This window comes from Cyrtonyx montezumae, unplaced genomic scaffold (genome assembly GCF_038088225.1).
Source record: "Cyrtonyx montezumae isolate F1298 unplaced genomic scaffold, pur_monq_1.0 scaffold_3, whole genome shotgun sequence".
Taxonomy (NCBI): Eukaryota; Metazoa; Chordata; class Aves; order Galliformes; family Odontophoridae; genus Cyrtonyx; species Cyrtonyx montezumae.
This window is the reverse complement of record NW_027072034.1, coordinates 86,166,510-86,182,297: the sequence shown is the minus strand read 5'-3', so window position 1 is coordinate 86,182,297 and position 15,788 is coordinate 86,166,510. Positions and strand designations below refer to the sequence as shown.

Sequence of the window (15,788 nt, the reverse complement as noted above, 5' to 3'; positions counted from 1 at the left end):
AAATGGAACAAAAGCACGTAAACGTTAGATCACAGAATCATAGAATCATTAGGGTTGGAAAAGACCACTAAGATGACCTACTCCAACCATCAACCCACCATCACTACGCCCACTAAACCATGTGTCCCAGTGCCACATCTACCCTTTTCTTGAAAACCTCCAGGGATGGTGACTCCACCACCTCCCTGGGCATCCCATTCCAGTACTTTGCCACTGTTTCTAAGAAATTTTTCCTAATATCCAATCTGAACCTCCCCTGGGACAACTTAAGGCCATTACCTCTTGTTCTATCGCTAGTTACCTGGGAAAGGAGACTGACCCCCACTTCACCACTACCTCCTTTCAGGTAGGTGTAGAGAGTGAGGAGGTCTCCCCTGAGCCTCCTCCAGACTGAACAACCCCAGCTCCCTCAGCTGCTCTTCACAAAACTTGTTCCAGAACCTTCACCAGCTTTGTTGCCCTTCTTTGAACACACTCCAGAACCGCAGTGTCTTTCTTGTATAGAGGGGCACAAAACTGAACACAGTACTTGAGGTGCAGCCTCACCAGAGCCAAGTACAGGGGCATATTCACATCCCTGGTGGTCTTGCTGACTGTACTACTCGTGACAGAAGCCAGGACGTCACTGGCCTTCTTGGCCATACTGCTGAATCATGTTCAGCTGGCTGCTAACTAAGGTGTCTAGTTGCATAGGAGCAATGAATTAACCCAGTCTTTGGGGAGGGAAGAAAGACTGAGGGATATGCAAGATGAGTATTGGATGCTAGGTCACACTGCTGACTCCATTTCAATGCTATGTCAACCAGATTCCACACGTGGGCTAAAATTGCATCCTGAACTGTCCAGGAAGAACAATTCCCTTTTGTGCTCCAAAGGATGAAGGCTGAGATGAGCCCACATGCAATAGCTACATACAAGAATGACTATAAAACTTAATACTAGATTGAAGTTGGCACATACAGTTATACAAATAAAAATCGTTCAACATCCTATAGGTCACAGGAGCGTGGTACAAAAGCCCTGGTTACAAGCCCAACAACAAAACAGAATTTTGCTTGTTACACACACTTAGAAATGAAGGTGCTTGAGCTGAGTGCAGGAGCCTATATGAAGTCACCCAGGAGATGCATACATCCTCCTTACCATATGCTAGACTTTCAGAAAAATTTAAGCTGTAGGAGGAAGCATCCAGTCCAATATTCCTCTGATAGTAGGACTAGCTTTAGAGCTTCAGGGTCTTGCCTGGGCGAACTCTGAAAATATTCAGTAACAGAGATTCCGCAATCTTCTGTGGCACATGATCCTGAGTCCACTGTCTCTTGTCTTGTCTCTCTTCATCTTTTTGAAGAGTTTGCTCTCTAATCCTACTATAAGTAGATTAAGACAGTGGTTAGATCCCCTTCTTAGCTTCTTCCTTTTCAAGGTGAGTTTCTACCATCTTTCTTCACATGCCATCTGCACCAGACCCCTGGCCATCTTAGTGAAAAGATTACTGTGAGGGATTTGGACTTGAAGTAGTGTTCTGGAGCAGAAGACACTCTTAGCACATATTATATGATGATCTTCCACAATACTACCTTCCCAAAATCAGGCTACCTTTATTTCTTATCTAAAACAGTAAAGCTTGAAAAATTAAGCCCTAGGTGCAGTTAAATGAAGAGTTTTGGAGATATTCTGTTCTTCTGCTTAGCTTGATTCAGAAGTCTGAAGTCTTTGTTGCTGGTGGTGGTTGTTCAATGTGCTGCAACCAGCTAAAGACTTCATAGAAACTCTTATGTAGAGAACTAAGGTAGCGTAAGTTGCAGCTTGACAAAAGTTGGCAATACATTGGTTCATTATTTGATTTAGGGAGTTTCAAGGAAGTCTAGGTCTAGACTAAGAAGGAGAAAGACAGTGCACACATAGGAAGCAAGTTTGGACATTCTTTAATGCCATTAGATATTCTGAACAATACAGGAAATACAGAAATCAGAATCTAGGCATTAAACCTACCCTGGGACTAACAACTATTCTCTCCTCTTCACTGCAATCTCCCTGTCAGCTAGGGCATAGGCAGGTCTTCATCAAGCAGGAAAAACAAAACAGAAAAACTGAGAGGAAGCAGAACTCCTTATACAGAGTAATATCTTCCTCTTATGCTTCCTCATAGTAATGTGTGGAAGAAGAAAGTGAAATTCCCTTACCAGACACGATGACAGAGGGAAAAAACAATACATATTCCCGAATCTACTCACTCAGCACAGACACAGTGAGTTACCCTGTTATACATGAAAAGTGAACAGAAACATAGCCAGTCTTACTGCCAGAACATGTAACCATCACATTTAGGAAGAGTGACTGTACTAAAAGGAGGAAGAGCTAATCCTGCTGAGATTCTTCATCTAATGCTTACTCATAGTCTCTGTAATCCAGCCCAAATAACGCACTACCTTGGTGTAGAGACCAAAGGTACCACATCTCGGTCCCCAGGAGATCAACCCAGCCACGTAGTACTGGCTGTTATTAAGTGGATCTAGGATGGAATAAGCTCCACCGCTATCTCCCTTACAGCTGTCCTTGCCCCCACCAGCACAGATCATATTGTCAGTGAATCGGTAAGCACTGGAATCAGCAGAGCCCTCTGGTTTCACAGAACGGCATCTGTCCATGTCCACCACAGGAATCTGGGCCTTCCAAAGGTAACTGGGCAGTCTTCCTTTCTCTCTAGACCCCCAGCCAGCAATATAGCCTAGAGTTCCTGTCTGTAGCTCATATTCAGGTGATTTACCAGGAAGACAGAGGGGTGAGATGTTTGGACCCATCTCCACAGGTTCCTTCAGCTTCAGGAGTGCAATATCATTATCAAAATCAGTCCTGTGGGAGCCTGTGGGCAGCCTCTTCCAGCCCGGATGGATGAATGATGCCTCTGGAATCAGCCTCTTGCCACGTTTGTACAAAACTTCTATATCAACATTGATTATCCCAGCAAACATGTCAGGCATGTCATATCCATCCAGTACGTGAGCTGCAGTCATTACCCATCTGTCAGAGATGAGCACGCCAGCTCCTCTTGGGTGTTGAAAATATACCTGCCAGGGAAAGTTGCCTTTTTCTGCACGGGTGCCTCCAAAAATCTTTCCCGTCTCTTGGATAGGATTACTAGGTATGCCACAGACTATAAGGGAAAGAAAAAGAGGAACCAGACGGTAGAATTAGCAGTTACAAACAGAGGTTTATCTTGTAATACTGAAAAGCCCATAGTCCCTACTTTCTTATATCTTCTAAATTGTTTTTTATTCTGAGCGACTAACTTCTTTCTATATTCTATGTCAGAGAATCCATAGAATTTTAAAGAAGCATTTACAGAGAAATTCAACAAAATTCAAGCATAAATCCTATCAAATATTCAATTTAGGCTGACAATACACATTCTCAAATTCTTGTTCTGTAAAGCTAAACTCTCACAACTGTTGTCAACCAGTCAGTGTTGGGTTTGCCAAAGCTCAACATCTCATTGTGTTGTAGTTAGCATTTTTGCTTTGCTGAGTTACATCCTTTTTTTTTTAATATTATAAAAAATATATTTTTAAGTACTCAAAAGAATGACACTACTCTTCCTAAGGATTTTTTTTTGTGCATGTGTGTGAACTACAGATAGTTTCTGATTAGGTGTTCAGATGTATTACTGATGTTTTTCCATTTTTTAGTACATAAAATCTTAAGCAATGGGTCACTAGAGATCTCATCTGAGTCTTGTGGGTGCAGAAATGCCCTGTGCTCTTTCAATAAAATGTTCTATCAGGATATGCAAAATGTGGCCTAAGGGCAAAAATAAGGCTGGCCATTATTACATAGCTAGGAAATTGACTGCTTTTCACATTGTCTTGTTTAACATTTGAACCCTTAGTCATACTGTTACGGATTAAAGAAATCTACCTGGTAAGTAGCTTCCCATTTAAATGAAGCAGAAGGGGCCTCTGGACATCTCTGGTTCACCCCTTGCTCACCCCTAACTGCCTTTCCCCCATCCTCTTAACTGCAAAGCGAGGTTGCTCAGTGGCTCTGCCAGGTGACTTATGAGCACCTCTAAGGCTGGTGATTACCCAGCCTCTCTGGCCTACAGCTTCAATGCTCTGGGGAACATTTTTTCCTTAAACAGTCAGAATTTACTTTGTTGAATTTTGTGCTCATTGGCTTTTACTGACTTGTATCCCTGTGTCCCTCTGAGAAAATCTGGCTTCACATTCTTTGTAACCTTCTTTTAAGTTGTAGATTACTTGAGCTTCATTTTTCAATTTGTATTTTGCACTGTACACTGGTATAGTCCAAATCACTGACTGACAAGGCTCTTAGAAGAGTTGAATCATCTTCAGCTGGGCCTTGTACTTTAAAATGCCAATGAGATTTTAAGAGTTTGAAGTGACTGATGGAAAGCTGAACCCAAGGAGGGTTTGAAGAGAAGCTACAGGTCTCAGTACTGTTTAGGACTTCTCTTTTGACCTCTCAGTCTTTTTGCTATGTGCAAAACAGTCACAGATCTGAAGAACTGAACAGCTTGAGAATGTGCACACTTGAAGGTATTCAGAAACAGAGTAAATGAAAGAAGCATGGGTTTTCATTACTACATATATATATATATTCACAGGTTTTGATAGTACCTGGAACACATTCTGGTAGCTCTGTTCCCATTTCTTCATTGATCCATTGTCCACTGGCTGAGCATTGATACACCACTTTGAAAACACAAGAAGAGTGCCAGAAGAATACAATCAAGATGAAGAGGGCATAAGACATTGTATAAGACACTGTATTAATCTTATCATTTCCAAACCAAGCACAGCTTGGTAAATATTGGTGAGATCTCTCTAAAAGCAGAGAATCCCACCAGGGTTCTTCTGCTCCTGTTTAGGAGGAGTTTCATTTAATTGGCTTCTTGAGTTCTTTACTTCTCCACCAGAAATGTGTAGTAAAAATCTACGTGGTTCATACACCAGCCAAATGGAGATAGGACTTGCAAATACATTCAAGGTTAACAGCCCAATTATAGATGTTATGTCAGCGTATTAAACACAAAAGCAACACAAAACTACTGTCTGCCACCCCACACCAATAAGTATCTTTTCACAGCCTTAGCTTAATGGGGTATAATTCCAGCCCTGTGACAATGGCAGTACTACTACTAAGGCCTTTCATCAAATAAATATGTTTCTGTAGCAGGCACAACAACTTACCTTCCTCTTCATTTTTTAAGGTGTAGTAAGGTGCTTTGCAGAAATACTGGACAGTAGCTTTGTACAGAGGCTCGTGAAGTTCAGAGATGTATTCATATTCACCATTGTCAATAGGACTGGGATCACCACAGTTGACAGCTGTACAGAAGAAACAATCAATCAAAGACAATCAAAAGGGTATCTTCACCCAACAATCTGATTATTTTGTAGTATGGGAAACTACTCAGCTCTGCAGGTTAGTATACGGTCATCCATGCTTACTTCCTCTGTTCTTTCATCATGATCACATCCCAGTCCTTTATTGCTCTCCTAGTCTGGAGATAGTGTGTCCAGAGCATAAATACTCCATTAAAGACTGCTTCCCACAACACAGAGAGAAGTCACTTACGAATACATCTGAGATTAGAGTTGCTCCATTCACCATTGTTCTGACAACTGGAATGAAAAGTCGTGATGCTGTCATGTTGCTAGGAAAAAGAACATGACACATACAAGTCACTAGCCATGAACTGTATACGATACAGGCATTCTAGTGGAGGTTCCCCAGGATACTGCAGTTGCTGGAAGAAGTCTGCATTTGATACAGCTGTGGCAAAAACATTGATCCCTTTTGCTCAGGACACCTGATGGGAAATAGCAGCAGGAAACTGCTGAGAGGGACAAAGAGGGCATATGCTTTTTTTTGTGTAACTTACCATCACGATTTCATAGCCTTCCAAACAGGTCACCTTCACATTGTCCTTGAAGTTATACCTGCCCCTCTTTGGGTCAAGAACAGAATTGGGAGTGACACTCAGGGGACAGGTTATGGCTTTGAAGAGATAGGAGAAAATCAGTGATTAACTGATTCAAGATTTGCTTTTCTTCCAGTTACAAACTTCTTTCTTCATAGTGATTATTCTCTGTGGTTAACAGGCACCCTCTGTTTAGTTTATAGCTTAGTTTGGGCACCCTCTATTTAGTCTTTAGCTATGACTAGCAAACCCAGCATCCTGAATGTGATGTTGTACCATGAATCTGACCTGGGGAAGGTCTTTCCCTAACTCATCAGCAGAGGGAATGTTTTCCTAAGTGCATACTCACGCTCAGCATAGTAGCGTATTTTCCAGCCTTTGTGCTGTACCACATGGTTTGTCTGGAAGATTATGTCAAGAATGTTGCTCCTAGTTTTGATTTCAGGAGGACCTGGGAATTTGTTGCCACAATAGGGACCATAATGCTGCTTTCCAGAGACAAGCTGGGAAAATAACCAACAAGAAGAAATGATGAAATACCGAATGTATTCACAGAGAGATTCCCGAAAACTTTATTTCAGTATTCCCAAAAACTTTAAAAGGCAACATAGCTGAAATTAAAATTAAGCAATCAGAGAGTCTTCTGAATCTACGGAAAGACCCGAAGCATCCTGACTTCCTCCCTACCCCCACACCTACTGTTAAACTGTCGTGGCAATTCCCTCTTGAGTCGGCTGGTTCCACATCAAAGTCTTCGCTGCCTATGGTCAATGCCACAAAGTAGCCTGGCCTCAGAACCACTTGGTACTTGCACTGTGAGTTCTCTGGGTACTGACTGGGATAGTTTGGACTAGCAATCTCTCCTGATGGCTCAGTGAAGACATTGCCACTGCAGTTCACTAGGATTAAGGAGCAGAAAAAGAACTCAGAAAGGAAATGATTCACTTATGAAGCAGACTTCTTCTACCGTATCTCCAGTCTCTCCTGCATTAACCACATCTAACACTGCGATTTCCCAAGAAAATGAAAACAGTCACAACTCCCTATTCAATTAACAAGGGGCTGTAACTTCTAGTGGCCTGATCTACCTTGCCTTCTTGTCCATCCTTTGGAAGACAACTTCCTGATGTACTCAGTACTAGGGAACAACTTCAACATAACACCAATTCTATTCAGCCTTGCTTAGTGCCTTCTCTTTCTCCCTCCATCTATTTATTTTTTATTTTTTACCTTCCACTTATGATTTAGACCCTCTTTTCTCATGTGTAGGTTCTCATCTTATACCTCTTTCAGTATGTCTCATTTGTGACTTTGCACTTTTTTTTAGTTAAGCCAAGCAGCCTTGTGATTTTATCATCTTTGAGCTATTTTGTTTTATCTTCTTTGAATTACTTTGTTTTGTCACAATTAACAGATTCACAGTACGCTAAGAGGGATATCCATCACAGTCCTAAGAGAATGTCATATAATAGTTTCTTAATTCTATTGACACACACACAGAAAGAATATTAAGAATTAACAAAATCACAGACTACTGCCAGTCCAGATTTGCAGTGCAATGTCCTTTTCATTATATATCTTTTGTGACTTATTGAGAAGTTTAGCAGATAAAGTCTTTCAAGCACAATATTCCATTTGGCCAAAATTAACTCTTTTTGTTGACCACAATTCATGTAGATCTCTTACCTCCACATGTCTTCTTATCTTCATAGAGGAAATAATCTGGTGGGCAGGAACAGAAATAACCTCCAATATAATTATTACAATAATGACTGCAAAGTTCCTCCTCAAACTCTGTGCACTCATCCAAGTCTGCAAGTGTGAAAAGAAAATACATCAGGCTAGCAGCGGGCCCTAAGGGCAGGAAGAAGATGGGAAAGTGAAGTAAAATCTAGCAAACAACAAGGAAGAAACATCTTGAAGGCAGTATTTAGATCGGCCACACTGGAAAGCAGTCTTGTCTGTCTGGATCTCTTTTAAATAAGACTTTTTCATAAGGAAAACCATTCTGACAACTTTCTTCCCCTCCTAGTCTTGAACACTACACAGATTCAGAGGAGACTTTTAACCTTACCCACTGCAACATAGTAGGCTGCAAAACCAGTGAAACGCTCCTCATTGGAAAAGTCTGATTGAAAAGTCATAGTCAGGGTGTTGTAAGGGACGTAAAATTCCTCCACAATCGAGGAGCCAGGGGCACGAGTTTTCTTCCTCCCACAGAGCAAACCTTCAACATATTCACCAGACAGGATCTGCAAAAGAATTCAGAAAGGCCTTGTCTTGTTACTGGAATATGTGTAATCACCAGTACCTGACTCCTCTAGTTTATAGAGGGCTAATCAAAGGCTTCTAAGTTGCATTCATTTCTCATGACACTCAGGTTTATCTCTTAGGGCACAGCTATGTCACAGTTAGAAGGGCCTAAAGCTACTTTTTCATCCAGAGCTGGCTAAGGGTAGAAGACAGTCAGCCAAGGTACAACTGAATAGAAGAGAGAACAAATTTCTTGCCATATGTAAGATCCTCAAGGAGCATTTCCTCTTACTGACTTCCCAGCTCTGAAACACCTAACTTTTCAGATACAAATTATACCACAGAGTTCTCCCTTAACCACCTTTCCTTGGGCCCACCTGTCCAAAAAAAAAAAAAAAATTAAAATTTTGTTTCAAAACCAATGGCTGACAGTCTACAGGGCAGCCTAACAGGTATACTGTTATGTTATAAATGAATGTGTTATTGTATCCTCCAGCAAAGCTCAAGCATCCTACAGTCCCACACTGGTTCTCCTCCAAGTGCTCTCCAGGTGCTGCACTTGGTCTTACTGCCCCTTTTTACACATACCTATTGCAGAATGGGATGGTCTAATTTATGTGTCTGTGTGGAAATGTTAGATGTTTTGTGCCCTGTAGAATAACATGGAGCAGAGACACTGGGGCTCTAGGTTTTAAGCAGGTGCAAAGATTGAGACAATAGGCCACTGCATTTTTTTTCTGAGTAGCCACTAACCATACACAGATCTCCTGACTGTTCTTAATATTAGCCATTACCTATCAGTCTCCACTTTCATTAACTGTTTATGTTCACTCATGAACTAATCCCGAATAATTCCATGAAGAGAAACTCAATCCCCTTTCTGCAAGAATGGGCATTTTCATGGGTTTTTATACCTATGCTTTGCAATAGAGAGGTGTCATTAATGGGCTCTTCCAATGGATATGAGAGGAACACAGGGAGTGCAGCACAGATATGCTCAGTTGACAGACAGTGCTTGTGTCAAAATGAAGTAAACTTAAATTAATGTAGGGACTGTTAGCACAGATATTTTCAGTCTTGGGCTTATTTGGGATCATAGCAGGAAAAGTGCATCTCTTCTTCCAGCCTTGAGTTTTGTATGCAGCCCAGCTGTTCTATGCTATATCGCGACTTCTCATCTTTTTCTTTCTTGATGAGAACAGGGAGGGACAGTACCTTCACAGAGTCATATTCACAGTTCTGCGAAGGTTCAAGATCCATATGTGTGAAATAAAGGCGAATGCCATATCCTGGAGGGACTTGGATTTCCCAGGATTCCTGCAGATCATTTGGGTATGCCTGAGGATAATTGGGTGACAAGATCTCACCATACATGGAGGCTGCATCAGCCCAGACAGGGAGACAGAAGATAAGGTACCTGAGAAAAGAGGAAGGAAGATAACACTGCAGAAACCACCATCTGCACATGCACACAGTCCCTAGTGAAAAGGCTAGTCTTTGTCTGCACATAGCAAACAGCATTTCTCCTGTCTTTGGAGTTCTAATGACCCGGTGAGGGATTTGTCTCCTGCAGAATTTCAGACTGAAAGAGTACAACTTCCATCCTGCTCTTTGCTTCACTCCAGCTGTAGAGGAACTGGTAATGTTGCAGAAATTGCATTGAAGGGTCTTAAATAATATTTCTTGCTTCGCTATCTTGTTTTGGAGGTTGCTTGGGTGATAGATGCATTCAGATTTGAGAATCATTACATTAAAAGAAAAAAAATCTAATTCATAAAATGAAATAATTAATAAACCTGCCCCATGGAGATTCAGTAACTTACCACATCTGGAAAAAGCTGATCTTCTTTCCTGAAAACATTCAGAGACTGAACTTTGCCTGGGACAAAAAACAGTGTGATTGATTGATGTTGCCTGTACTCTGCATGCCTGTTACACAGGTCAAAGACTCTAAGATCACGGAAAATTTATCAATGATTTGCCTTAATTGCAAGATTATTCACTAGTCCTTCCTGCATATAGCAACACCAAGCACTGAGGAGGGATGCTGGGCTCACTGCTGACAAAATGGAACAGTAATCTCTAGGTTGTTACTCACTGGTACTCGTGTTCTCCCCTATGCCCCACCGGTGTCTCCAAAGAGCATTTGGAGCCTATAAGAGCCAATAGAGCCTAACAAATTGACAGAAAGCACCTCCCAACAAAGGGACCCAATACGTTCTTCCCAGCACCCCAGCATGGGGGCAGCATGCACTGACCCTTCTAGCAGTCAGACAATGGCACTCAGGAATATTTTCATTTCCCTTTTCTAAAGCTTACGATATTTACCTTCTCTCTCTAGTTCATGTGTTCTTCTCTCTTGTCTTCTCTTTCTCCCTTTTTCTTTTTTCTTCCTTTTCACGCCGAAACATCCAAGCCTGTGGTATGGGGAAGAGAGCTTTCATCTGCAATGTTGCAGCACCACCTAGCAGTATGATGTAGCTTCCAGCTTTCCCGGTCGGTTGTGATGCAGGAAAAAAACTTATCGGCTTTCAGCATAAAAGGGAATTTCCAGAGCAAGTTGCACAACCTTGTTGGCTTCGGCTGTGTGGGGGAGTGCACAGATCTGGTCTGTATTAGAGGTTTTCGGGAAATCAGATGACTTCTGGAAAAAGGGAGGGAACAAAGCTTACAGCTGCCTCCCATCTCTCACTCTCCCTCCTCCCTCAGAAAGTCATAGAAGGGTGTAGAACAGGCAGAGTCCGCACAAGAATGGACCTAGGGCTCTCTCATGGAAAAAAAATGTTTGATCATTTGCTCTGGGGACCACTTGGTTGAAAAATCTGTTCTGGGACTTCAAACTCGTGTCTGTTCCTAATCTTATGCTTGAGAATTGTATTTAGGAAAAATAAAAATAAAAAAGGAAAAAGCAGTGGTCTTTCAAAGTCATGCCTATCTGAGGATACCAACAGCAGTTAGCATGCATTATTTTGTTATTTTTTAACTATGGCCCCTCTCCTATAAGAACCACTAACTATCTCTTTATAACTTTCCAAGCTAATTTTTTGTAAAAGCAGCTAACTCTTCATCAGGCTTAGCCCTGGTCCAAGGTAGATCTAAGACTGTAAAGAACAGGAGGACTCTTAATCCAGCCTGTGCCCATAAGCCATGACCAAAACACTACCGTACAAGACAAAAGACCTACCACTAATACTCTAGAAAACCTCACCAACCAGCTACACTGGGGCTGGACTGTAAATGAAGGTGTAAAGCTCCATTATACTCTCTACCCATTACAATCAGCACAACATGCTCCAGAGCTTGTTTTGGCCTGAAGAAAAACATTCAAGTTTCAACAGGCCATATGCAAAGTGCGTTAGCAAAGCCCATGAGAAAGCCTCCTCTATATTGTCAATGGAAAAAAACACCTCCAGATGAATCATAATTGACTTTGCTGTACTCAGGATAAAGGATTTCTCTGAAGAACGTGCCTAGTCAGTTTTATTGTCTAACTGAGAATGAGAAGAAAAAGAAAACAGTATATCATCTTGCCTCTGACACCTCTAGGGAGCATAGCATAATGCTTTTAACTGGAATTTTGAGAAATGGGAAAACAGTGATGGAAGATACACAAGAAACAGTGAGATATTTTCTCCTCAGAACTGGGCAAAATAAAAACTCTACCAGTGACATTTCAAGTTACAATCTCATAATGGATGTAACAGAAGTAAAATAATTGTGTGCTCATATATTTTGCGTGTCTTTTCATCACAGAGGAATTGTGTATTTTCATATGGATCTGACTCAACTAGTCTGCCACAGTGGTAAATTGGTATGTGTGTAAATATTAATAACTAGTAAGAAAGCAAATACCTATTAATTAGGAAAAAGAATACTGAAATTGGTGGGGGAGGGGGGAAGGACGTTGCATTTTGTGTGGGCACATATCTGCATAATGCTAACTATTCATGCAGAAGACCAATGACATTAAGGTATACAGTTAAATTAAATAAACATACAGCATTTTTTGCATTTGTCTACATTTGTGTTGTTGTAAAACAGCTAGGTCATGTGTATTTTACAATTCACTGAATCTACATCAGAAACTACATGAAATTAATACTTTAAAAGAGGCAAAATCCCGCCATTGAGGTTGATAAAGGATACCATGAAGGCTGTCAATGCCGTAAGAATCCACTCTGAGGAATATGCATTCTGTTGATTTCCTAAATTACATGACAACATACTAGTTTTCCCAAAGCGCTCTGCATCTTTCACTGTATAAGACAAATCTTTTCTTAAGATGAGTCAGAGCTACGTAGCTATAACCTTTCTGGCAGATGCTAAGAGGAGTGGTAGTATTCAATTTTTCATAAAATTACCATCTCTAAGACACTTAGGTGGCTTGTCTGCCATGTGAAGATGGAAGGAAAAAAAGGCTTTTTCTGATTTCTTAAGAAAATCCTCATTTTTCTACTTGAAAACACTGAGTCAGTGCAAAAAAACAAAAGAAATAAATATTAAAATTTAAAAATTTAATATATCAAAACCTGACATTAATAAGAACAAATCCATCAGCAAGTAATCAAGGATATGTAAGTAGCAAGTAAAATATCTGATCCTCTGTGATCTTGGCAGAAAGTTGCACGTTTCCCTTTCTGCTAACACACAAATTCAGTGAGTTTCTTGCATGCAGCACTTCCTCACCAGGCTAGTTTTGTTGGTAGTGGTTAACATCAAAGGCAGAGAAATCTCCCAAAGACCTGTCTGTGCACTGGCTCAAAACCATTGTATATAACCCCCTGACACCTTCTGCATGCTGTCATAAGGGGTTCTTCACAGGCTCTTCATCTCTGTTAGTTACATTTTTCTCTGTCCCTTTCTTTCCTCATCTTAGTGATTCCCAGATGTAAGCTTCATTCAGATCTGATTTTATCCTGTCTCTTTCTCTCTGTCAGCACTGAATCACAAATTCCAGTTCTACACACTCTCCAGTCACCTTGCCCCTCAGTAACCTACTCTTCTCCCACTGACATTTAAATCAGGACAGGCTCCTTGGATTGCCTGTGAAAAGAGAGAATGGAAAGAAGAGGCACAAGATTCATGTTTTGGTTCTTCAATGCAGAGTAGACAGCCCTAGAATTTAAGTCCTGCAAAAGTTCATGAAGAACCTGGCTGGGGTCCTGTGCAGCCATGGTCTGTGTGAACACAGTCAACAAAACAAATTTGCAGGGGCTTCAGCAGCTACATTCCTTTATTAACACAGTAAGCTTGTAGGAACTTTAAGTAGTGTCATGAAATCACTACATACTTCCTAGACAGAAAAGAAAGATTTTTGGTGATGTATCCACTTCCTCCTCCTTCTAAACACAGCATGAATATTTAAAACAAATGAACAAACAAACAATGAAATTAAAAAAAAAAGTTATTCATCAATGCTCTGAGTCTCAAAATCAGTTACTGTGCTGACTTTAAGTGGTTATTTAGTATTTAATCTAAGCAGGTCAAATATAACATTTCAAACAATTGAAAACAGAACCTCATAGTGGAAAATGTTAGGCAATCTCAGAAGTAGATGCTCCTCCATTCTGGAGGGGAGGGGTAGGATGAGGGGAGGGGAAGAAATAAATGGAGATTTAAGAATGTTGTTTAACACATAAACATACGGTTATCTTTCCCTGTTATATTTTCCCATTTTTGGCTACATAAAGCTTAAAAACTCACAAGCCAGAAGTTTTATCTGTGTCTTACTGTTTCTGTGACCTCGTTGGATCCTTCTTACATGAGTGGTCTCATCACTCATTCGTGGATTTTACTGAGATGTTATAACAACCAAACAATCAAGCAGGATAGAGATTTTAAGAGGTCATAACTCTAGAAGAAAAATTAAATTTATACAATTATTTAATTTTATTAAACGTGGCAGAAAGTTTGTTTCTGGAGTGGATTCACTCAGCAGTGATGCCAGCAGATCCATCTATCTGGTCTGGCTCTCTGCTTTCATGAAACCTCTAGAAACATTGCAGCTCGTTCCTTGTAAAATATGACTAGGGGATGATAGAGTCAGTACGAGCAGAGAGGCCTCACTGACTTGGGAAATGAGTTTGAAACCCATAAATTTGCACATTTAAACAGATGGGTATTCAGTCAGTTCTTGAGCTTTACAAAAAGTTTGGTTAATAGCAACCAAGATAGGGTGAACACAACATCCTATCTGTAAACTCAAACAGGCTATCTAGCAAGATTTCTAACCCCCTGCTGGCCATCCTGGCCTGCTGCTCCATATTCTGCGCTGCCTTGAAGGGATTTGGGGAACACAGAGTTGAGACCCTCCCTTCTTCAGCACTTCCTTACTGCACTGATTATTCTTCATTCCCATTTTTCTCACCTTCTGTCAGCCTCGGGGCACTGTCAAGGTGTCTTCTGAACATCTCTGAGGGTGAAGATTTCCCAGACTAAGCACCTCTTCCCTGAACAACCAGTCTGACTGTGAATGTGAATGTGAAACCATGGCTTCTCGCTGTTTCACTGTGGACCTCTGAAAGGAGGTTTAGTGCTCCTTATGTTCCTAAGACATTGCCTTTCACCTCAGGTGCAAAGCATTTGTTTTTCTGAACTTTGTGAGGTTTCTGTTAAACTATTACTTCATTCCTTTCGTTCCTTATCTCTGCTAACTCCTGCACTCTGACTTCTGCTGTATATGCCCATCATATAGGGAAATTTGTTCTCTTTCAAGATAATAGTCTTTTCAATTAGTCTTTCTAATTTTGCCACTATGGGGTAGAAAAAAAAAAGCATGAGGATAAGAAAAATAAAACAAGCCCACAACAAAAGTGAAATTATGGTGAAATGAATGAAGGCAAATGATCATTCCCCTCCACACGGCGCTGATAAAGATGTATCTGCCCACTGTTTTCTTCAGCAAAAGACAGACGGGAGCAAACTCAGCAGCGCCCAGTGGACAACCAGTACTGAGGAACCTGCAGTTTTTAGCCAGGAAAAAGGCAAGGGGGTAAGGTTTTTTGCTCAGCCTTCTGAGTCAATGAGGCCTATCGCCAGATGTGACAAGGAGCGGGATCTAACAGCTGCTACTGCCATTAGGCCGGCTAGCGTTTAGTCTCGCTCACCTCGGGCAAGACTTGAGTAGCACATAAAAGAGGGGCACAACTGAGAGGATCGCTGCCGCTGCACCAGAGCCTGCCATCGAGGAGGAGACCTCGCCGTGCGCTCAGAGGGCCCCGCAGCGCAAGTTAAGTAGGCAGAGCCAGCAGTGGCCCCGTTCCGCTCTCACGACCGTTAGCACCACGCGCCTCTTGCCCGCGAATAACCCCAACCCGACCGCATCCGCTACCCCTCCCTGCCCGGCTCTCTCCTGTCCCGACGCGGCCAATGGGAAGGCGAGCTCCGCCTCGCCGGCGCGGCCCCGCCCCCGCCGCCCGGGTCGAGCCCCGCCCCCTGAGGCGCTTCCTCCAATCATTGGCTAGCGGGGACACCTCGCGGCACCGCCCACTCGCGGGGTAACCTTTGCCTTAGTGAGCGCAGAGCCCCGCCCCTCTGCCAACGGCCGTCCAATCGGAGGCGCCGAGAGGGCGTGGCCGGCGCAGCGCAGCCA

The 15,788-nt window shown here is 41.9% G+C and overlaps 1 protein-coding gene across 1 annotated transcript; it reads right to left on the bottom strand.

The window, feature by feature from the left end:
* Positions 1 to 1,902: 1,902 nt before the first annotated feature.
* C1S (complement C1s) lies at positions 1,903 to 10,748 on the bottom strand. The gene is given in 13 exon segments (XM_065742193.1): positions 1,903 to 2,384; positions 2,387 to 3,154; positions 4,638 to 4,712; positions 5,211 to 5,348; positions 5,599 to 5,677; positions 5,906 to 6,021; positions 6,294 to 6,447; positions 6,644 to 6,843; positions 7,631 to 7,756; positions 8,019 to 8,196; positions 9,413 to 9,614; positions 10,021 to 10,076; positions 10,526 to 10,748. Coding segments are annotated over 12 exon segments (2,100 nt in total). The 5' UTR covers positions 10,059 to 10,076; positions 10,526 to 10,748; the 3' UTR covers positions 1,903 to 2,358.
* Between the last annotated feature and the right edge of the window lie 5,040 nt (positions 10,749 to 15,788).